The sequence below is a fragment of the Chenopodium album genome, chromosome 2 (genome assembly GCF_948465745.1).
Source record: "Chenopodium album chromosome 2, dcCheAlbu1.1, whole genome shotgun sequence".
Classification (NCBI taxonomy): Eukaryota; Viridiplantae; Streptophyta; class Magnoliopsida; order Caryophyllales; family Amaranthaceae; genus Chenopodium; species Chenopodium album.
The window spans coordinates 82,084,419-82,109,046 of record NC_137835.1 but is presented as its reverse complement, the minus strand read 5'-3'; the positions used below and the strand labels follow the sequence as shown (position 1 = coordinate 82,109,046).

The following is a 24,628-nucleotide window of genomic DNA, read 5'->3' as shown; positions in this document are numbered from 1 at the left end:
TGAATGTTCTTCGTGTTTTTGTTTAATTTCTTCGTCGTGTTTTGTTTTAATTTTCTGTTATGTTTCGGGTCTGAATGTTCTTAGTGTTTTGTTTCGTGTCTAAAAGTTCTTCGTGTTTTGGTTTAATTTCCATCTCTTTTTTGTTGGCTCCTTGTCAAAATAATGTTGATGTTTATTCTAAAGATATGGTTGTGGACTTGTGGTTATGTTGCTTTATTAAATTGTGTGATTAAGTTTGGAATCAAAGCATCGATGAGCGGAAAAGGTTTTGGGGGACTGTAATTAGACTATTGTTAGAGTTAATAAGATAAAATAAAAGTAATTCGAATTTTCTTTTTGTCCTACATATTCGAATCGTCGTTGAGCGTGACAAGTCCTTTAATTAATATTGTATGGGGAAGAAGCAGAAAAAAAGTGATGAGGGGTGTGAAGATGTACTCGACAAATGAATGTGCGAAACGTGTTACTGTTTATTATATCACGCGCGTTGTGATTGGTTATTTATAGTTTGAAAAGTTGATTTAGTGGTCCCTACATTTCGATTTTGGACTAGTGTGTGTAGTGTAGTTTCTGCGTTGAGTGATGGATCGTTCTTGCTCTTCTGCCACTCCTCTTAAACTCTGCCATTTCATTTCCATTTTTTGAACGACTGTCTATACTTGTACGAATTACATTTAGGGGCCGTTTGGTTCACACAAGGGAAACAGAATGGAATCAACAAAGGGAAATAAGGAGAAAGGAAAGCTAATCCCTCATTTTTGTATTATTGTTTGTTTTACATAAACAAAGGGAATCAGATTTTCAACCACCACTACCCTCCTCCTTCTACGACCACCAATCCACCACTACCCCTTAAATCTGCCATTCACTTACCACCACCACCACATTAGCCACCACCCTCCTCATGACCTACCACCGTTTCCCACCTTTTTCGCTGCTCTTCTACCGTCGTTGATGCCCTCTTCACTCTCAATTTTTTTTAAAATTTTTTTTTATTAGATCTAGTTGCTTGGTTTTCATGGTGGATATGGAGGTTTTGGAGATATGGGTGGTGTTTGTGACAAATTGGGTGAGGTGGGTTTAGGTCAAATTTGGGAGATTTTGGTTGGTGTTTTCGGGGAGGTGGTTTTGGGAGATTTCGGTGGGTGGTTTTCAGGGAGGGTGCGTGGGTTTTTTCGAGTGGGTTTAGGGTGATTTGGGTGGGCGGTGATGTTGGTGAAGTTGGGTCGGTTGATGGTAGTGGTGTTGACGGTTAGGCGGTGGTTTTTAGGGTTTTCGCGGGGAGTGGGGGAGTTTTTCGGGGGAGGAGAGCTCCGGCGAGGCAGGGGGGAGCTCCGACGATGGGCAGGGAAGATCCGGCGAGGGATGGTGGAGGTGTGGCGATGGTGGCTTGGTGGTGGGATAGGGTAGGATGGTGGTGGTTGGTTTAGATATGGTGGTGTTGTGGTGGCTAAGGAAAGGGAATGGAAAAGTCTTGAGGGGGGGGGGGGGGTGGGGAATGAAGTTGGAGGGATTTGGGGTAATGGAGAGGGTAAAGGGAATGAAAGAAAGTGCCAAACAAACAACAACAAAGGGAATCGGGGCAGTTGATTCCCATTCCCTTTGTTGAATACCCCCAACCAAACGCACCCTTACAGTATTTATTTTCTCTCTCCTTTTTATTTTTTTATTTTTATTGTACTTAGAAATTCTGAAATTGTGAAGCATTTCTTTGGTTTTGTGTTGTTTTGTTGTTGGATTACAACGTTTTAATTTGCTTTTATTAAGTATCAAAAGAGAAATTACTCATCTTTTCTGGATCTTATCAGTTAACTAATTTGCTTTCTTGGTGATGTAACAAAATCACATTTTATAATGTTTGCTCTTTTAAAACATTGTTAAAATTTCTGGCCATATATCTCCAACCACTCTCCTTGAACATGATACATGTCAAGTCTACTGTCTCGTACTATTAATAAAGATTGTCTGTATAATCTATAAATGTTCAAATTTATTACTAGTATTAATATATCATCATTCATCAAGAGTTTGCTTGGTGGACATGGTCACAAAATTGAGCCTCACTACCTACGTATATAGTGTTAACCATCTTTGTAAAAAGACTTATTTAAGTATTCCTGAGAGAAGTTGTTACACAGATGACGATTTTATTTTCTTATTTATTTATTTTAATTTAAAAGTGTTATTGCAAGTGGAGTTACTCCGTAGTTGAAAGAGAAGTAATAGAATATAACAACTCCGTAACAATATATATAGTATAAAATAGAAAAGATAAGTTACGAGTATGATTAATTAGATATCACATGATATTTTATCACCTTTCATAAAATAAAAGTTGAAAACAGATGAAAATTTGATTGCTATTAGTCTATGAGCCTATGCCTTATTTGAATAAGAATGAGTAGTTCACATTGTACATTGTGTGTGACGAGTCTTTTGTTGAATTTAAACAAAATATTATCGAGATAAGAAAGTACTTTAAATGTAAATAATTAAACTAAAGAAGTCCAAATAAGAGTGCAAGCCTTAAGGAGTGGTTTGGATAATATGGGTTAGTTTGTCCTTATCTTTGTAATCCGTTGATTTATGTACTAATTCTGCAATTTGTTTAACATAATAATATAGTACAGCACTATAAACCTACAAATGCAACGTTGCAGACCTAGCACTCTAGCAGAGATTATAACATTATTTACATTATCCTACAAAGTTTCTATTATTATTATAACAATTCTAAAATTATAATATTACTAATTACTATAGTCGTCATCTTAATCATTATAAAAATGCATTAGCTGAATAGCAGTAGCTCCACTAATTACGAGTATTTATTAAATTGTCAATTTGTACTTATAAATTATTTGTCCTCCCGTGCATTTGTTAAGGATAAATTAAGATTAAAAATTGGTAAAAATAAAATTGGTCGTTGGTCGTGGCATCTTCACTGTCGTCCAACCTGAGGTCAATCCATTTGGTCGTTTATTAGCACTACAAATCAAATTGACGAATATTATTTTATTACAAAGTCTATTTTTTTTTTCGTCTACATAAAAATTAAAAACAAAGTCTATTTTTGTAGCTTCAATTATGAAATCCACTAATTACATACTCACATGCTTGGCTATAACGGAGTATAAAATGAGAAGCTAAATTCCTTCACTAAAGTGCTAATTATGTCCACTAAATTGGTACGGAGCATAGATTAGTGAATGTGCATCTTTCAGCTTGTTTACTGCGTTATCATGACAGAACCAATTGTTGATAAACACATTAGGAGAATAATCAGTGAGTTGTGAACACTTTGTTCTTTAATTGATTAAGTGAATATTCAAATACTTGGTTAATTAAAGTAAAAATCCTGCGGGAAATTGATGAGTGGCAACAACACAGATTATTTTGTGATGATGTGCTTGTGAAATTGATTATGTCATTCTCGAATTTATTGGAGGATGAGGGTTAGATGAACAAGTGACTATTCACTTTATTAGAAGTTCCGGAAAATAAGAATGAACCTTAAATGACGTGATTATTTACCACATAAAAGTCTCAACACATATCACATCATAGTATGTAGAGTAGCATATACGAAGTATGAGTATGAATGACAATAGGACGGATCTAGATAAGACCCTAATGGATTCGTATTCAAATAAGTTATTCTAAGTTGAATTGAGAACCAACTAAATTCGTTAGGTATTAAAGAATTCATACTCAACTTTAGTGGATCTGCGGATCCGAGTTCAATACGAGTCCCACAATACTATTTTTCCCAAATTATACAAGAAATATTATTTACAAGTGAATAGGATTTGTCATTTGGGATAGAGACTAGAGAGAGACATGGCTTGTCGGTTTTTCTTGAATTGTGAGTTTGATCAATTGGGCCTTTGCCCTTTCGGGGTCCTTATAGAAGATTACTATTTAGATAATTAAAAATTTTAAAAAATGTGTATTCGAAATTCTTAGGATACATGTTTGTGAAAAAGGATCGGGGTTTACCTTATTCTCATTACTTACTACTTGTTCTTGTTAAATTTAGGTCATACCATTGTTAAAAAAATAATAATAATAATAAAAAAAAAAATTAGGTTATACCAAACTAGAGCTATTATTATAAATTTATATCAAATAAAAAAATTAATCAGTTCAATAGAACTCACTATAGAAATTCCTAACATATCAACATTGGAAAAATTTAACGAGGAACATTTTAAGTAAGGGAAGGAGAACATACATTTGGTTTCCATACTGCAACAATGGTTAGGACTTAGGATTGTTTCTTCCAACAATAAAACAAAAAGCATAGGTACAAACGGTCATACATATGACTTTAGTACTCCCTCCGTCCTTGAATTAGATGTCCGATTATATTTATTATATGAGTAATAAATACTAGAAATAGACATCTAATAAAGGGATGGAGGGAGTAATAAAAGTTAGTCGTCTTTCTCTAACAAATGCTAGATGCAATTTATTTTGAATGAGCTTACTAAAGATGATTGTGAGCTAAATTAGGCCGTGATTTGCTCCAAGCTTGCATGCCTTGAACCAAAACGCACAAGCTATATATCGTGTCAAAACTTTTTAAAGGCGATCCATGACCCAAGGCCACACGTTGCCGTGCTTAAGCATATTTCATTGTCCCCAATGGAGGGAGTACCAAGAGTCCAAGACTACCAACTTGAGGCAAATAACATTTTTACGAAACACTAACTTTTGTATACTTCTCGTGTACAGTATCTTACTGTACATCAGGGTTCACTTTTATAAAATTTAGGATCACTTTTACAATTTTTTTGGGTAACTGTTATCAATAAAGCATAAATACTTCGTAACTTTTATTTATGTCAGGGTAACTTTTATTCATATTAGGATAACTTTTGCTCATTTTATTGTAACTTTATAACCAATAACCGATAGTACAATAAAATCTATCTACTAAAGTTTGTCATTACCAAATTGTCCAAATCCCAACCTACTAAAGATTTGCTAGAGCTAAGCCCAAAAGGGAGCAATTAAACTCAGACAACATAATCAATCTCAATCCATAAAAGTAATGATATGAAGCCCAATTCCATTTACCCCCTTTAAACGCATCACTCTCTCTCCTCCCCTGCTTCTCCCCTCTCTCTCCATTTTTCAAACTCCATTTTTCGATTAATTATAAAACTTCAAAAAAACGCATAAAACTCCAAACAATTCGAACACACTCACTCACTCACATTCTCTCTCATCATCATCTCAAATTCAATCAATCGATCCTCAATTTAATCGATCACAACGAACAAAAATCACTGGTTAATTACATTTTCAGGATCTGATGAGTTCCGAATTGGAGTAATTTCTTCGATTTTTCCAGAAATTTATTATGAGTGGAGCAAGATTGTGTGGATTGTTGGGGGAGCTAGGGTTTGAAGGTCACCAGAAATTGGACCCAGATAGCTTTGAATGGCCTTTTCAATACGACGACGCTCGACCTATTCTTGACTGGCTTTGCTCCAATCTTCGTCCTTCTAATGTTCTCTCTCCTTTGGAGGTTTCTCAGTTACGTTTCTCTCACTTGATTTTTCATCATTGCTTGTTTGGTTTTATCATATTTATGCTTCAATTGAAATGGGGTTTGATTTGATTTTGATTTAATGCCAAGCAAGACAATGTCAGTGTTTGGAATTGCATATGCAGTAATTTGTTGTGAAATTTGGAAAATTGTGATTGCAATTGGCAGATAATTAATTTTGTTGCTATTTAGGTGAATTATTTTTTAATTTTTTATTATTATTATTTTTTGGGATAGTTTTAGGGCTTAAATGAATAATTTTAGTGCAGAATTAAGTGTTTGTTGTGGTGATTAATCAAATGTCTTCCTTTGAAATTATGGTTTGAATTTTGTTTGACCTAACACGGAGTGCTGGCTTGTCGCGATTTGAAATTGAGGTGTTGTTTGGTTAACATAAGAAAATGTGGGAATTGGAAAATCCTAGGAATTGTAATTAGTGATAGTTGTTTGGTTCACAAAAAAATGGTGGAATTTTTACTTCCCACAATATGTAGGAATCTAAATTCCTATGGGAAGTTATTTCCCACATTGCAAACCAAACAATTAGAAAAATCCCATGATCTAAAAAGTAAGCAATTTAATTCCCACAAATTCCAACTTCATGTGAATTTCTACTTCCTTTGTCAACCAAACATTACCTGAGTTTGTGTGTAATTTTTAGGGAATTTTAATTATGTATGAGCTTAAGGATTTCTATTCCAAAATTGCCTTCTATTTTAGTTGGGGGAAATATGTCACAATAAATGATAGGAAATTTAAGAAAATTGTTTGGAAGTCTTCTGTAATAAACTGATATTACTCGGTGTAATAACAGTACAACGAAGGAGAAAAACTCAGAAATTTGATTAACAAATTAATGGTTTTACAAACGATAGTAGTAGGTTTAGCCTACAAAGCTCCAATAGTGACTTTAGGTCACAACTCTCCTAAGAAACTACTCCAAATTTCTGCCTGCCTAGTTCCTTCACTTACCTCTCTATTTATACCAAGGACTATTAACCCTAATAAACTAATAAAACTAGAATACCTATACTACCCCTCCAAGTGAGTCTATTACATCTTCTCCTAAAGAATAATTTATAAACACTTCAGGAGTGGGTTTAAAAACACTCTCCTTCTGAGTCCTTTTAATAGATCAAGACCAGCTGTGCTAGACACCTATAATGTGAGTTAGTGACCGACTTATCGAGTTTGTTTAGGTGGTAATAGACTAAGTGTGAGAGTCAAAATAGTTTGTTATGTGGTGACATAGTGTATCTAGGTAGGAGAAAATAGAATAATGGATGGATGCATGCTTTATGGGGTATAATTCAGATAGTAGAGATTTCAGTGTAGCCTTGGGAGAGAGTGTCTTAGGTAATTTCCACTCTGTTCATTACTTAAATAGATTCATCCTATCCTAATTCCCAAATTCAAATTTGCACTTGCATTATTTTCATAGTTTTTTCTTGTTACTTCTCTCTGCGTGTGAGTATACTCTAGATCAATCTAGCTCTTAGCAGAACCACAACATGATAATTTAGTAATACACTCTGTGGACAAATGCAACTCATGCTTAGTCTAAGTTTTCCGGGAGAGGACTGTACCAACATGGCTTGGGCTTGCTGGTATCAAGTGAAAATGTAATAGTGGTCCTATATATTGTGTGATAGATGTAGTATAAATTTATTTGATTTTCATATTTTGCTTACTAATTCAAAAAACATTTCAATATATACCAGGTATGAGCAGTTTATACAAGAAGGAAAGTTCTTGGAGGTATGACCATAATGTCTTTTCTCTTGTGTGACTATCTGCTTGATTTTAGTTACTGGAAAGTTCATCATCTAGTGACGCCTTTCTTAGATGTGTCCATTTGCATCTTTTGCAGTATTCTGTGTTAGAGCATAATTAGATGGATACACTCATACACATGTGCTCTTCTGAAATGAAATAAAAATATCATACAGGACTGAAATTTTGATTTCTTAATGTGCTAAATTCAACTTTGGTTATCCACTGGAATCATCATATTTCTTTTACAGGGGGAAGATTTGGATTTCGCCCATGATAGTATATCTGCCTTTTCCGCTAGGAGAGACAATCAGGAGGCTGTTTTTGGCGCTGAAGAAGGGCTGAAGGAAATTAGGTATCGTGATAGTTGCTTTCCCCCAAATGCATTAAATTTTAGGCTTAATAAGATCATTTGATGGTGTATTCACTTATACTATGTTTGGATAACAATAGTGAAGGGAAAGGGAGGGGAAGGAAAAAGATGGGATGGAAAGGGAGGTGAGGGGAGGGGGAAGCTGAACATCCATTTTCCTTCCAAATCTCTCCAACAATGGATCCTTCCAATTCCCTCCCCTTCCCTCCTTGCATTATGTATCCAAATAGAGGATGGTGCATCCTTCCCTTTTTCTCCTCTTCCTTTCTCTCCATTTCTCTTTTTCCAAACATAGTGCTAATAAGTCTTGAAAATAGAATGCGTTGGTGATTTTCTCCTTTCTTGACTTATATATATATATATGATTATCAAAATGACCTATGATTCTATTTGATTAAGTGATGATGCTATCTTTTATTCTGATAAAATAATAGTGAAAAGATTTTTGTAGTTTTTTCTGTTCCATGTAGCACCATATGACTGTTTATATGTGGTAAATGATAAATTGCACAACCCCAGTTTTCCTTTTGAACTAAGATCTCTATTTTGGTGTTGCCATCAGGATAATGCACAATCCCTATAGCAAGCAGTGTGCTGCAGAGTGTCCTATTTAGTTTGTCTAATGATATTAATTTGCAGTTATATTGTCTTGCATGGACGCCCAGCTTCTGTGAATTAATATAGTTCTTGACAATTTCACATTATGCAGTTTGAAGAGATTTGCAAGCTCTATGTCCAAATATTTGATTAATATTGTTATCACCAAGTAAAAATGTTTTCTAATAAATGTAATTGTATATCTGCTATCATAGTTGCATATAGTGCATGGTCAATATTTTATGCTCCATCTATAAAGAAAGAAGAGCATTTTGTGCTGTATGATTCCGTAACTTATTTCTGCTGTGAGTTTAGGGATGCAACTTCGGCATACAAAGCTGAAGCTCTAGAGCTGCAGAGACAGCTTAACCAGCTGCAGTCTCAATATGATACACTCACTGGCCAGGCTTCATCTTTGATCCAAGGGAAAAGAGCAAGAGTTGTAGCAACATCTTCTGTTACAGGACAACTTAGTACAATGGAAGATAGCCTTTCATCAAAAAATGTGGAGGTATGCGTATTGCTCTGGTACGAGATTGTGAATGGACTAGTTACTTGATATAGCTAAAAGATTGAGGTTTCTTGTTATTTACTTTTCTCTTGTTGGGCGCTATTCCTCCTGTTGGAAGACTTTACTGGCATTGAGATTTGTTGCCATCCATGTCTGCAATTGTTTTATGTTGTTTCATTGTTTATTAGATGAATGCAGTTCTTGGAAGGATTGCTTCAACTGCACAGGAGTTGGCGCATTATCATTCTGGAAATGGTATATATCTGCTCTGTCTTTTTAACTAGTTCGATTTTCATAATATTTTAATTCCTTCTTAAAATGTTAATAGGAAAGGAATTAGTTTTTGGAACTATGACATTATTTATATTATACTAGTATGAGCCTTATGACTTTATGAGGTATTATCTCTGAGTTCCTCAAGTCCTATTAACGTTTCTGAATCTGTCACGTGGTGATCAATCTTCAAAGCTCAATGTTATATATTGTTGTGTTGACAACCAGGCCTCCTAGAGTCCTAGGATGGATAATTTATGACCTTGACGAAGATCCAGTTTAAGTACCCAAAATTTTATCATCTGATATAAGCAACCAAATGTTATTTAGATATGACTTTCATCTATGCTAACTCTAGCAGTTATACGCTATTCGTCAATAGGGCCCAAGTAAAGGGTCCTGAAGAGGAAAGTTTTTTATTCCTTGTGTTGAAGGTATAGGAATAGTTTATAGGAGGAAAGATGTGAACTTTTGATCAAAATCTCCACTTAATGACTGAATTTAACTCCTTTAATTTATTGAAGGTAGGAGTCAAATTACTTAGGTGTGAGGAAGGATATGAAGTGCATGGATTTACGTGAGGATGAAGTTTTGGATCGTAAGGGATGGAGGAGAAAGATTTATGTTGATGACTACACGGAATAATCAAATTTGGTTCATGTTAGCCGACCCCACTTTTGGGATTAAGGCTTTGATTGATTGATTGATTGATTGATAGGAGTCAAATTACTTAGGGAAAACTATAGCAAAACTTTGATATTGCATTAATGAAGACATCTGTTGGCTATCTTATTGCTCTTCTGATTCGATTTCTACAACTAGGTTTTGTTGTTGTTGTTGCTGCTGCTGTTGATGATATGATCTGCTTAATAAAAGAAAAGGGTTATTTATACACAGTGCGCTAGGAATAGTTAAAGCATAAATAATTTCTGTTTACAGGGTGGAATAAATAGTTAGTTACGTATGTCAATTAGTGAATGGCTTCTATATCCCTATCCCCCAGTACCAACTTGTAAATTACAAATTATGTGATGGGGTAAAAACAGAAGGTGTAGCCATCATAGCCAGGTTCATATTGATTGTAAACTTCTGCTGTGATGTGGCTGGTTGTTAATTTTATTTATTTATTTTTTTTTTTAAAAAAAAAAATCAATTTTTTAAATTTTGGCAGATGAAGGCATATATTTGGCATACTCAGATTTTCATCAGTACCTAAATAGTGACTCAGCTTGTTCAAAGGAACTAAGTCAGTGGTTTTCCAAGCATTTGGACTCGGTATGTATGACATGTAATTACGTATTTATTGAAGCTGTTTATTTCAAATTCATGTTGCATCTCTAGTGCTATCCTTTGTTCATGAGCCTCATGGCTTATTGATTAGTGTAATGTTTGATTATTGTTATAAGGTCCCATTTCGGCTAGTTGCTCAGGATGGAAAAGCTAAATGCTCTTGGGTGAGCTTGGATGACATCTCGAATGTTCTCGTTAGAGGTACTTTAGTCATTTTTTTTTTCTTTTTTCCCCCGTCTTATCTCCTTTTCCTTACTCATAAAAATTGTAAGTGTTCATGTGATTGATATATAACGTTTACACATTTATAGTGGTTGCATGATAAATGTCGCATATGACTGTTAAATACTGTGACTCCCACTTCACATGAGACATATAGATCCCATGTTGACTTGTGGAACACGTGAGTGATTTGAAGATTATGTTAATTTCATGTTCCACGCTAAATTTAACATCAAGATTTATTGTTCATTGATATAAATTATGACAAGGAATTTCTATGCATTCAATGAAAGCACATGACTTTTTGGTCTTGGTTTGTTTATCTGTCATCATTTTCTGAATTTTTTTGTTATGTTAATTGGGAACGCTTTATTTATAAATATCTGTAGACATCTAATTTCTGAAAGTATTACTCCTTTTGAAGTTCCAATTTTTATTTTGGGAACCCTTGGGCAACAACTTCAACTTTTTTTTCAGGATAGTGATATTTGTTTTGTGAATATGCTCCTTCACTTTGTTCAGTGATTGCCGTAATAAGTTTACCACTTACTTTTGATGGGGACAAGTGTGTAAGTTTGGGAATATTATTCTAATCACATAGGGCACTGTTAAATTTCTATGCCAAAATCAATACAGAACTATAGTTTGGCAATTAATCTATTGGTCCATTGATTTGTTGCTTGATGAAAGCCTCACAGGTAAAGTAATGTATCTGCTATTGATGCTTTGTTGTGCCTTGTCAATCAGTGCTAGCCAAGAAGATGCTGATTTTGACCCTTCTTCTCTGTGTTTCAGATTTAGAAAATTGTCATCATCAACGTGTCTCTGAGCTGCAAAGACTTCGCTCCATGTATGTATACACATACTTCGTATGTTTTAGTAATTGATCTATTATCTTGGTGATAGTTAGTGTTTTGCATGGGATATGCTACCTAATTGTAGCAACCTGTTCTTAATTTGATTTTCTACAACATACATTTTATAACAGCTATGCGGAGATTTCATTGAGACAGTGCAGTGGCCTACATTTCTACAATAGAGATGTTAAATAGTAATCTAATTTCCTTGTTTAGATAGTTGTCTACTTGTCTTTGTCTTGGGGGAGATGGAGAGTAAGGGAATCTCCCATTTTTATAGAAGTGCTATGAATTTGCCCTACTTGTCTTGCATTCTTGTTGTGGGTGAAATTTGAGTTTTATTTCTTTGTGGATCATTTTTCACACTAGTGCTGACCCCCTCAATTAATGTATGGCAGATTTGGGACAAGTGAGAAGCAGTGGGTGGAGGCTCAAGTAGAGAATGCTAAGCAGCAAGCTGTTCTTATGGCACTTAAATCCCAAGTTGCTTCAGATGAAGCTCACATTCATATGGACCTCCATTCTCTCAGGTAATAGGTCAATCTGGTTAATTTTTCTGTTTTTCATATGACATCAATAGTTTTTTTTTTAATTTTTTTTTTTAAACTTATTTATATACATTTGTTATTCTTTTTATTCTTTGGGAAAGGAAGGGAGAACTTATTTTTTGTCTTTTGGGGTGAATCTCAAAGGTTTGAATTTATCAATTTGTTTGCTCTTTTTTTGTTAAAGGATTGCTTAGCCATTGGTTTAAATGCATGTTGATTGATTTATGTACCTGTCTCTATCCCAGAAATGCCAGATTAGAAAGAGCTTTCTCTCTAGACTACCCTGCTCATGGAGATGGATAATTTGTCGTTAGAGAAACTATTAACTACCCAAAAAGAATGTCACAGATTGTATGCTAGACTAAAGTAGAATGTCCTGAACCCTAAAATAGGTTGATACTATATATTCCTTCCATTACGTCCACAAGAGTTGTCATAATCTCATGGTTTGTTCCAAAAGAACTTACTGAATTACTTTAATGCAGTAAAAAAAGCAGTTGAGTGTTATATCCCCTGACAATCAACGACCCTACCTAGCAAATAGTGTAGCGGGTATAACCTGATTACATGGGATTCTGGTTGTGAACTTATTTCGTAAAACGATTTCTTGAAATATTTTCTTTGATGGATTGGACTTATAGCAAATGTGACTTATGTGAGTTTAAAATGCGGATGTCTTTTTCCTATGATGACATAGTTGGATGGAGAGAGTGAGTTTTTAACTTCTCAGTTGCATAGGTAAATTTTTAATTTGCATCATATCATAAAGCCAGTCACATGTTTTAATAGCTGGTTAAGTTATTTATTTATTTGCATGTTATTGCCTTTCTTAGCGTAGGTTGCTTGTGTTTGTTGGATTTATGGTCATACATTGGATTTAAAGGTTTTATTGTTTTCTTAAAAATTATTTTTATTTATATTTTTGTAATCTTGTGTACAAAAATTTGGTGCCGATGGGCCTTTGACGGTCTTGTTTCCTAGCCATTTGGGATTATTATACCTGTTGTGATATTCTTCTTATTTAGGACCCCATAGATTTATGAGGGATTAATGAAAGCAGGTCTAAAGTTTCTGCATCTTTTGATAAAACGAATAAGGGCATGTTCTGATTTACTAAACTGAACCGAACTGATTGGAGCTGAACTGAACTGAATTGTTTATGAGAGAAGGAAATCAGGAACTGAATTGAACTGTTGGAGCCGAACTGAACTGAATTGAAATTAAGCTGAAGAGAACAGGCCCTTAATTAATTCAATGACTTGCTTAAAATACATGTAACCTTGTTCTTAATTTCGAATTGTTTATGAGCATGCTGGTGTCTCTTGCATTTCCTTGTGGGCTCTGTGGCCAATTGTGGTGCTTGCTTGATAGTAGTATATGAGCTCATATGTACTTCCAATGGACAGGAGGAAACATGCAGAATTAGTGGGAGAGCTTTCAAATCTTCATCACAAAGAAGACAAGTTTTTATCAGAGGTTTGTTTCCTCTCAACAGGCATATTGTTCCTCTTTACACTACATTTTGGGGACAATTCTAGTGTAACTCCTTTACTGCCGTGGTAGATAATTTTTCTCGATGTTTTCCTGGACATTTATGATAAAGGAATATAGGGTCAAAAATATAATCATATAAGTTTATCTATAGCTTGCTTCTTGCCTGTGTCTTGAAAATTATGGAAATAGAGGGTGGGTATCTCTTATAATAAGTTGTAACTATGCTCATGTTTTTCTATGCCTTTAAAAGTTGAAGTGATCCAGAGTAATTAGGCTTGAATGAATACCCAAATATTACCACTTTATCCCACAATATATTTTACTTTGAAGTTAATCCTATAGTCATAATGCAATATATTGCTTTCTCCAGCTTGTAAGTTCGTTGTTTTATCCATACTTTTCAGTTTTCACTTCAGTATCTTATGGTGGCCTTGATAGATGATATTGCTCTCACTATCTGTACTAAATCTCTTTTCTTTTTGACCCTTTTCTACCTAATCTGTGTAGACTATTCCTGATCTTTGTTGGGAATTGGCTCAACTTCAAGACACGTACATTTTGCAAGGTATCCAGTGTTTGAAATTTATCTCTTCACTCAACTAGTGGCTTACCCTAGTTTTCTGTCCCTTGATTTAGCTTATAGTTATTTGTTGTTTCTTGAGTTAATTAAATGCACATTTACCCCATCCATTGCAGGTGATTATGATTTAAAAATCATGCGTCAGGAGTTCTATATTAATCGGCAAAAGGCGGTAAGATGGAACATTTGTGGAGTTGTATTCATCTTTTTTGTTATTTAAAAATAAAATGCTTGTCGCCTGTGTTGCAACACTCAAAAGTTTGCAATACAAGGAGATACTGAAATGACCTTTATATTTTTGTCCAATTGCATCACAAATGAGGAATGAAATATTGCATACATCTATCATTAGCACAGCTCCCCCATATGTCCTGCTTTTTCTGGTGGGATAGGGGTTATGAGGAATCAGCTGTGAGCAGCTGAACATTGTGGCTGCAAAGAATCAGGGCTGACTTAATGGCCAAAACACGTGCACTTAGTATATGCTTTGTTGAAATAGGCAAAGATGGAAGAACATCCTTCTCTAGTCAATTTGAGCATGTACCTGTATATAGAATTATTATTTTTTAAGTTAACTACAAAATGTAAGGAAAACTTATTTTAATGCCTGGTGGATTGTTCTCATCAGTTCCACTATCAGTTAATACTTACAATTGCCAAAATAATCTGTTCTTATGTATGGTACTTCAGTTTGTCCTCCAAAAGCTTACCATGTGGTGAACTGGATGCTAGCCATGGATGTCCCAGAATACAAAACCCGTGGACCCTTCCAGTGGTCATTGTCAATTGATGGGGATTTTTTTTTTCTTACACTTTTGATTGATCCTTACATAATCTTGAACTTTGTTAAAGCATCTCCGTTTCCCTTTGTTCCTCTCTTTTCTGCTGCTACATTAGACTTCTCCTGAATTCCACAAATAAGGAGCTTACGCGGTGATAAGTGGTTTATATAGCATTTTTTTTCCTGAAACACAGTTAATTGCACACTACTTTACAATTCCTTTCGGAGTTATGCGTTCAAAATTCTGTTCTTATGTAAGATTTTTCTGAAAAGCTTTGTACTTTCCAATGGAAAATTATGTTTGTCTATGAATGAAATTGCCCAACAAGGTGGAACTGTTGTAAGGGGTATTTGGTTCGCGGATTATAGGTATTAGGTATGGGTTTAGAATGACCAAAACCCATACCATATGTTTGGTTGTCAAAAATATGATTTTTAAACCCATACCTCAAACCCATGAGGTATGGGGTTTAGAAACCTTGGGGGAAAGGTGGGTTTGGCTCATTCCATTCCCTTAGGTATCAAATATATGAAATTAAGGGGATGATATTTCATTCCAGAATTAAACCAAACACATGTTATTAAGTATCAAGTTCCAACCCGATACCACCTTAACCCTATTCCTGATTCCAAACCTATACCACTCTGCGAACCAAACGCCCCCTAAGAGTTATGTAATACTTGAATTGACGTATCATCTTACGCTATCGTACTTGTTCTTTAGGCTTGGATAAATTTCTATTAGCCAAACAATTGTCAGTTGTTGCCTAGGGTACAACTTGGTTATTAACTTCATATTGTTTTTGCTTTTATTTTTGGCAGTTCATCAATCATTTGATTGACCAGCTTGCAAGACATCAGTTTTTAAAGATAGCATGCCAGTTGGAAAAGAAAACAATGCTTGGAGCATATTCATTGCTTAAAATTATCGAGTCAGAACTTCAGTCATACCTCTTGGCAACAAAAGGACGAGTGGTATGTTTCATTGAATACTTGTCATGATTATATATGATTGCAATTGGTGCTCTAACTCAATAGAGAATATACTAGTAGTACAATTAAATTTCTTGTTGCTGTGGATAATGACTTTAAAAACCAGTATGAGAATAAACAACTCTGCCGAAAATATTATCTATTGTACTTGGTTCCTAAAGAAATCTTGTTTGAAAAAGTCCAAGCATTACTCTTAATGAAATAACAAAGGTAATGTACTATGAGTATGACAAAGGAAAAAGTGAATCAATTATTTTTACTTATCTGGAGCGATAGACGATATTTATTTATTTCGTATTCCTTTATTTAAAAGATGAGGCTTGGTAATATCCATGATTGTGTATTCCATTGTCCTTTTGCTGGCAGTGTGGTGACTGGTGAATGCTATTCCACACCTCGTGATCATATAGTAAGCTAGCAAGAACGCCCCAAAATTGCTTTGAAATATTTGTACTACCTTTACCTTTGTTCCTTTTTATGCAGTCCTTTTTCAGCAATTCGTTAGAGTTATTTACACTTACTCTTTCATCCATATTTGTAACGTTCTTTTTTTTTTTTTTTTTTATTTTTTTTTTTTTTATTATTAAACCTTTTTCCCCTGCTTACCTTACATGCAACACTCTCCTACATTATCTTACACAAATGCCACCTACAATACTCTCATTTCTGCTTCTCACATAAACCTCGCTGATAATTCTGTATCCCCGACTGTTTGTTACGCATGGTGCACCTTATACACCTCTCTTTGTGCAAATTTTAACTGTGATCAACCTAAAGGAGCAGAGGTAGTTTATGATTATGACGAATGTGATCTATTTTGCTTATCATGTTCAGTGGGTGAGTAAAGAAACCTTGGGTGTTTGTTCATTTATTCTTGCCATGTCCTAATAATTTACTACTCTGGACCTGTGTAGGACTTATTTTCATTCCAGGATTCATGTCTTTGTTTCATGATGATATTGTTATCTTGACAGGGTCGTTGTCAAGCCTTGACTCAAGCTGCATCTGATGTACAAGAGCAAGGGGCCGTAGATGACAGGGACAATTTCTTGCATGGTGTTAGAGATCTTTTAAGCATATATTCAAGTAATCACTTGCTCTTGTCAAAACTTTTATATTTTAGCCTCTTTCTCTACTAGCCTCAGCTACTTGGGGGTTAGGCTGCTTGCCTGCTTACACCTGGCCTCCATCTCCACCCTCCCAGTCCCTTACCCCCAAAGCAGATTGCCAGTCTTGTTTTTATGTGCATGTTTGCTAATCTATGCATTTTTCAGATGCCCAAACTAGTGCCTCAACATATGTATCAGCTCCAGGAATTGTTCAACAGATATCTAGCCTCCAGTCAGATTTGACGACTCTTCAATCTGACCTAGAAAATCTGCTTATCGAGGATCGAAATAGATGCATCAATGAGCTGTGAGTAAAAATCTGCTATCATTCTGCAATTCCCTAATTAGTTTGAAGAAGTTTGCAGGATTTATCTATTGCTTTGTTTTAAGGGGCTCCCATCTCCATTTTTCAGGTGTACTCTAATTCAGAGTTTGCAGCAGTTGCTATTTGCCTCGTCAACGACAGCGCTTCCTGTACTGACACAAAGGGTATCTCACCATTTCATTTTTACTTGCCAAGCTGAATATTGCCCATTGCTATCATATATAGTCTCTCACTTGTCTTGGCCTTTTCTCAATACATCTTGACGTTGATATTGCATTTTTGTATGTGAATATACTACGATGGTCCTTGCTTGTGTGAATATAATGAGTGCTTTGTGACGCAGCCATGCTATTAAGTCTTCCAGCTGTATGTAGGTTTATTCCCTCCATCCTTCCTAATTGATAAACACAATAACTGTTAATGTGCACCAGGCTCACTATTGCACAAGTTACCCTTCATCATGTCAATGTAGGTGCTTGCTAGACGAGCTGATTAAAAATATTATAATGTCACTTGCAAGTCCTCTGTAAGGTGCGGTTTGTTGTGCATGATAAAATTAATCTTAATGCACTTCTTCTGACAGCAATTGACCAAGGAGCTTGATGAAATGGAAAAGATCAATGCAAGACTCTCTGCTGCTATTGAGAATGTTAATTTTGAACATTACAAGAAGAACGAGGTAAAATTTTGGTGTTATGATAACTTTGTTTTCTCTCTTCATGTGTTTTTGTTTTCTTAATTTTATAAGAGAGTTTAAGTCTTTGGGCTTTTGGAACCATCAACTTCTTTACATATAATATATACAGTGATGCTGTTATTCATATAATAATTCAGAAGTTTGATTTGCTGTATTAGGTTTGTGTTATGTGCTATCCATCTTTGGATTTAGATGATATTAAGTCATGCATGCTCTATATAATGAATGTGTAGTATCAGACCTATCAGTTTTCATCTGAAACTTCATACTATAGGGTTCAGTAAAAGATTCTGCAATTTAGTTCTTACACTCGTTATGAATGACTTGTCCTTTTTCTGTAGATTGTCAAACATCACACATCTGAGGTAGAGTTCCAAAGGCGTGTTTTTGTTGATTTCTTTTGCAACCCTGATCGTTTAAGGAGCCGAGTAAGAGAGTTGACTGCTCGAGTCAGAGCTTTACAAGCTTCATGATGTTCCTCGATCTCTTTAAGCGTGTATGTAAGATTCATGGGTGATTTGGGATGATGTATTGTGTGTATATTAAGTTTTGGTTGGAAAGGTAGTAGAGAGTTTCACAGTGTTGTAAAACTTGCCTCAGTCAATATTAATCAATTACATGATGAAAGTGTTCATTTGTGCCCAAAAAACTTGAATCAAGTTTGAGATCATTAGACGTTTTTCTGCTATTCCGCCGAGTTTCTAACTTTCCATATTCATGCCGTATTTTGGAAGGGTAATGCTATACATAGCCCTTAGGGCTATATATAAGCATTAAAAACACTCTTGAAAATTGTATAAAATTAGGAATTCGTGACAAAAACACGCGTAGATCAGTGTAATTAGTGTGAATTTGTCATGTTTTTGACAAGCCAAAGTCCTGTTGTAACAGGTCGAGGATCCAAATGTTATGTACTTCCTCCTGATTCTTCTACCATAAACCCGTAACTTTACTTCACACAGCCACAACCGACACCCCCCCGCCCTCCCCAAGCCATAAATTGGCCGTGTGAGACCTGCTTGGAACATATGACACTGACATCTATTGATTTATTATTATTATTATTATTGACTACTTATGAGTACGACTAAATGAAGGCGAACAACCCTATCAAAACTGCCCAGATTTAGATAGGATAGCTCTTAAACAAAGGTTTTTGAGGTATATTTTATATGAAGATAGAAAGAACCTTGCTTTTTAAGGGTTGGTTTAATTGTGAGTAATGCACCTGTGAGTCCAATCGTGCAATTATAAACTATAAAGCTATTTAGTTAGTTGTGGGTGTGCTTAGTGGGGACTATCATTCATCTTTGAACACTAAATATAATGTCTTTACTTTTTAACAAGGCTCCACTTTGGGGTTAAAAAGGGAACATAGAAAAATTATAATGACAATTCTTTAGCTTTAATGGCCTCTAAATATGGAGTATAAGGGTGCACTTCTTTAGATAAAAAGATAAAGTTTAAAATTCAAAAATGTAAAGATGAACAAAGATTCAAAGAAGCCTTTAAATTTAGCAATTGTCTTAGCTTTGATAATTTGGGGGTGCCTACATTTCTCGTATCCAAGTCTCTTTCTCTATTGATTTTCCTTAACTTTGCGCTTCAATTTCCAATAACTTGATTTAACAGGAGAAGATTCATATTAATAGATCTTTCTTTTTTAAAAGAGAAAATGACATACATATTAATTACATAAACTATGTGAAAAACAGTCCTAAGATAAGATGTGTAGACTGTACCTAGGTTTTTTTTATAAGAAATTTTCACTAACATACCTACTTAAATGTCAATAACCAAAGTGTCTAATATACCATTGAATATATGTATATAGATATGAGTATATGTCTTGAGACACACTACAATGTCTATTATACACTCGGATATATTATGCTTGAGGGGTTGATGACGTAGGTGTTTGTAGAGGCGCATCATCCAAATGCAAATGCACTTATGTAGTTGTCTTACATAAATACTATGGTACATAATTACGTCAGCACCCATACTTCATAACAAGAGAAAGCAATATATTAGAGACATTTTCTTTTTGCTTAGTTAGAATCCACAATAACTTCCATCTTCATGAAGAAGAATTGCTAAAAGACCAAAGCTAAGATAAAGATAAAGGGTTACCAATATCTCAAGTTGTAATTCTTTTGGAGCAAAATCCTTTCATCTTTTCATGTAAATGTTTGTGATGAAAGGTACATTTGTAAAGACCCTAAAATTAGCTAAACCATATTTAATACACGTACCATAATACATCTCGTGACATGCTTGTGTATTAAAGTATAAAAGAGAAAAAAAGACTAAAAAAGAATGCGTAGCTTCTTTTGGAAAAGCTCCAATTTTTACCATTCAGAAAGTAAACTAGCCATAAATTTACATAAGTCATAACAACCCATAAATTTCCCCTTTCTTCAACTGAATTTTTTCTTTTTACAAAAGCATAATTGGAAGAAAATTAATATTACAACCCATTTATATATATGGAGGAATATTCGAAATAATATCGCCTCGTTTACACCCTTAATCCTCTTCATTAGCTCAAGGCCAACATATTTAACTCTCATGATTATATTTTGCATGCCGAAAATATTAAACTTCTCTTCCAATTCCTCAAGCTTTTAAGACTAAGCTATATTGATAATAAACCAGCATTATCTCTAAGCTGTATAATTAAGCACAAGCAGGCTGCAAACAGCTTGAAAATAGTCCAAATCCTTTCTTATGCAATACAAAAGGCCAAACAAAAAAATAATTAGAGAAAAGCAAAAAAGGCAAAAAAATAAAAAAAATAAAAAAAAATAAAAAAAAATAAAAAATTATACTCTTTTGTAAAAGATGACTATGAAAAAAAATAAAACCCTATATATGTTGCAATAATAAAGAATAATAAAAATAAATAAAAGTCCCAACTCTTTAATTTTTAAATTTTTTTAAAAAGACATGATAAAAAAAAAAAAATTCTTTCTTTACTCCTTTGTCAAAGATGACTATATGCAAAATAAAAAACATAATTATACTAATATACTTAAAAATTGAAAAAAGTTTAATTTTCTTAAAAATTTAAAAAGAGACATTAAAGGGAAAAAATAAAAAAGAAAAGATAATAAAGTGGAAAATAAAAATACCTTTCTAGGTTTGACATGGAGAAATTCAGGAGGAATTTTGTACAAATCTTCATCAACAGCCTTAGACTTCTTAGTTGGCTTTGGAGGTGAGATAATTGGACTTGGTGGTTCCTTTATGTCATATGATGAATATCCTCCCCAATTATATTCTTCCTTTTCCTGTTTTTTTACTCCTTTCACATTCTTATTATTTGAGTATCCTCCTTTTCTCTGCTTTTTTTTTATCAACCAATTACCAAACATTTTACATTTGTCAATTTATCATCATAATCAACAACTAAACATATTATTAAATAATGATATAATAAACAAGTAAAGAATACATATTACTATGCAAAACATTGGTGTTATTCAACATAAATCATCATCATGTTGTAGCACATGTTGTAACACTTTAAGTTGTTGCTTTATAAACATGGAGCATGCCACTACTTATCTAATTATGATTTAATTTGTTGATAGGGAGACTAATATACTGAACACTGGACACGGTTTTTTCGTGTTTTGGTAACACCACATCATCAATGTTAGTACAACAATATACTTTGTACTTTATATCAACGCTATCTTATCTATAGGGGTGTGTGTGTATCTTGAGGATGAAATTATTAAGACATGAAATAATAGAATATGTTATATGTACTCCATTTCTAGCCACAAAATTCTATCCATTTTGTGATTTTAGAACTTCTCAATGATTGTGAAATGAACTATGATACGGATCCAACTAACAATCAACAAATTTGGCCTACAAGAATGGTCAATAATAATTGACTAAACTAGATAATTTATGTGCATTTTTACAACTTCATACAACAATAGTATGTCACATAGTAGTAATATGAACAAAAATAGGTTAGTTATTGCCTTTCAGAATTTATCTAATGTCCAAGAATAATTAATCAATTAATTAATTTGGAAAATAAAAAGAATGTTAAGGTTTTTTCTATTAGATGCTTTTTAGCAGGAAATAGTGGCATGCAGACAGTGGGGCTAACAACAGTAGAAGCATTTATAATAACGGCATTTTAAAAATAACATTTTTTTTTTATTCATGGTATATTCAGTAAGACAATTTCCATTAATAAAATATCAATTCATAATTATGTATTAAACCATATAAATCTGCTTGATCAATTATATGTAGATCCAATTTTATTTCCCACAAAAACCACAACAAGACCTATCAACAAAAACGTACCAGCCAATTTCATTCCAAAATAGTATACACACTAATAATTTACATTTCATTTCAAAAGAGTATACGTGACTAAACGTACCCTACGACGAGGAACAACGATGACGGCAGGAGTAAGAATATCATTTTGGTACAAATCACCAGCAACATACAAATCTCTATCTTCAACATCAGCAGAATCAGAATAAGCAGCAGCAAAACGAGCAAAACCAGCTTGTCTAGCACTCTCAAAACACTGCGTATAAGGCAGTTCATCTTCTTCATAATCCCACCCTCCAAATGCCGGCACATGATAATTCCACCTATATTCCTGTTAATTAACATCAAATTCAATTTATCATTACCCTTAATCATCATATTCATAAATTTTTTGAATAAGAAAAAAAAAGAAAACTTACATCCATTATTTCTTTTTTAAAATTAAGAGAAAGAAAGAAAGAGGTTTTGTTGGTGTGTTTTGATTTTGAGCCAAAAAAAAAAAGAGATAGTAGGAAGTTTATAAAGAGAGTGAAGGAAGGAAAGAGAGAATGGGTGAATTAAAGAAAGAGGGGAAGAGGACAGATGAGGGGGGGACAAAGTGGTAAGGGAAAGTAATTAGATGAAAGAGACAAGAGAGAAAGTAAAGGAAGATAAAAGGCTAGTTTGGAGATTAGCTTTATACACATTACTTTGTATTAACTCCACTCTATTTTAATTTTTTTAAATAACGTGTTGGCCTATTTGACTATCAAAGTAACTTATTGGGTACTTAGGTATGTTCTGATTTACTGAAAATAACTGAACTGAATAGAGTTGAAATGAATTGTTTATGAGAGAAGAAAATTATAAATTGAACTGATTAGAGCTAAAACAAACTGAACTGAAATTAAGGCCCTGTTTGGTTTGAAGTAAAAGGTTTTCATAGAAAATAAATTTTTCATTTTTTCTCATTTTCCTTTGTTTGGTTTGTTAAGGGGTGGAAAACAATTTTTCCAAGGGTGGAAAATTTCATCCTTAATGATGGAAAACATCTTCTTTCTCAAAACAAGGGAAACAACATTTTCCTCTCTCCTCCTTATTTCTTTTTTTCACTTCCCTTTCATTCATCCTTACATTTCCACTCTTATTTTTTATTTTTCTTAGACTTTTCTTGTATGCAATCAAACAAAGGAAAACTAATTTACAATTGTGTTTTTCCTTGAAAATATGTTTTCCATGAAAACTAATTTTCCATTGAAAATGTTTTACATTAAACCAAACGGGGCCTAAGTTGAACAGAACACACCCTTAATTACTTATACAAGTATATTTGGGTATAGATTTAGACTATCAACGAGTGTTTGTATCAGCTTTGATAATGTATTGAGTTTCAGAATTGGTTATGCACTTATGCAATAATATTTGTTGAGAGAGTTTTTTTTTTTCAATTAAGACTTGATTTTGTATTATTCAAACTCTCTAATATACTCTACATTATTGAATATGGTTGTCTAAAAAATATACTTCGTATGTTAGGATGATGTGAAATCAAACCCCAATAAGAGTTGATCTGATCCTATAAGTTAAATAAACATACTTTCTATATTTTAGAATGTTTGTAACAATTTGACTTTATTTAAAAAAAAAACATTGGGCCCAGTTTTTGTTTATATTACAAAGCTTATTTCTTGTCAAAATTCTAAAACTAGGATGTTAAATTTCTTGTTAATGTATATGCATTAAAAAAAAAAAAAAAAATTAGGATTTTGAGATGCTAATCTGTATTACATTCGTGTGTATTTTTTCACGATCAACTTTTCATAAACTTTGTAAATATGTACGGAGTAACTAAATATGTTGATGATCAAAAATACGTATTGAAGACCATGCGATGAAGTACGGAGTATAAAATAAATTTGGTTTGAGAAGTACAAGTATCCATACTGTATTAAAAGAAAAAGGAAAAAAAAAAAAAAAAAAAAAAAAAAACGGGAAATTGATTAGGCAATTAGTGAATTTCTCTTTTTAACTGTAATAATTTAAGAAACTTTGCTTTCAAAATTGCTGTGGGTTTTGAAACAGAGAAAAACAGAGCATAAACAGAGTGATGCAGGGGTGTGGGTAATGTTGGAATTACTCTAATATTAGTATATTCCAATACTCTTTTATTATTGGGGACCTCTCCAACTTTTTTTTAATTTCCTTTTTGTATTTGGTTTTTATTGAATTTCGGAGGTCCCGTTTATAAAGGGGAATCTACAGAAAAAATTCCCATTTTATAAATAGTTGAAAATGAGTTTCAGAAAATTGTATTGTCAACTTCATTGTAAAAAACACTATTAAGATTTGTCATTAGAA

General features: G+C 33.7%; 2 protein-coding genes across 2 annotated transcripts; one reads left to right on the top strand and one right to left on the bottom strand.

Moving 5' to 3' along the window:
• The first annotated feature begins 5,112 nt into the window (after positions 1–5,112).
• On the top strand, positions 5,113–18,656 carry LOC145590042 (AUGMIN subunit 3-like). Its single transcript, XM_081646776.1, has 18 exons — positions 5,113–5,544; positions 7,279–7,315; positions 7,582–7,685; positions 8,616–8,811; positions 9,000–9,066; positions 10,256–10,359; positions 10,491–10,575; positions 11,392–11,446; positions 11,852–11,983; positions 13,408–13,477; positions 14,003–14,060; positions 14,192–14,247; positions 15,679–15,831; positions 16,824–16,935; positions 17,124–17,265; positions 17,372–17,447; positions 17,867–17,962; positions 18,322–18,656. Exons 1-18 carry the CDS (start codon positions 5,369–5,371, stop codon positions 18,451–18,453), a joined length of 1,851 nt encoding a protein of 616 aa, XP_081502902.1. The 5' UTR covers positions 5,113–5,368; the 3' UTR covers positions 18,454–18,656.
• Positions 18,657–20,094: 1,438 nt separating this feature from the next.
• LOC145603579 (uncharacterized) lies at positions 20,095–22,890 on the bottom strand. The gene is made up of 4 exons (XM_081659508.1): positions 22,711–22,890; positions 22,395–22,622; positions 21,115–21,324; positions 20,095–20,703 (listed from the first exon to the last, which is right to left on the bottom strand). Exons 1-4 carry the CDS (start codon positions 22,714–22,716, stop codon positions 20,647–20,649), a joined length of 501 nt encoding a protein of 166 aa, XP_081515634.1. The 5' UTR covers positions 22,717–22,890; the 3' UTR covers positions 20,095–20,646.
• Between the last annotated feature and the right edge of the window lie 1,738 nt (positions 22,891–24,628).

Coding starts and splice junctions, on each gene's coding strand:
- LOC145603579 (XM_081659508.1), bottom strand. Junction 21,325..22,394: donor TCGTTGTTCCTCGTCGTAGG/GTACGTTTAGTC, acceptor AAAAAAAAGCAG/AGAAAAGGAGGATACTCAAA. Junction 20,704..21,114: donor TCCATGTCAAACCTAGAAAG/GTATTTTTATTT, acceptor TGCATAAGAAAG/GATTTGGACTATTTTCAAGC.
- LOC145590042 (XM_081646776.1), top strand. CDS start 5,369: ATGAGTGGAGCAAGATTGTGTGGATTGTTGGGGGAGCTAGGGTTTGAA. Junction 15,832..16,823: donor TGGCAACAAAAGGACGAGTG/GTATGTTTCATT, acceptor TTATCTTGACAG/GGTCGTTGTCAAGCCTTGAC. Junction 17,266..17,371: donor AATAGATGCATCAATGAGCT/GTGAGTAAAAAT, acceptor TCCATTTTTCAG/GTGTACTCTAATTCAGAGTT.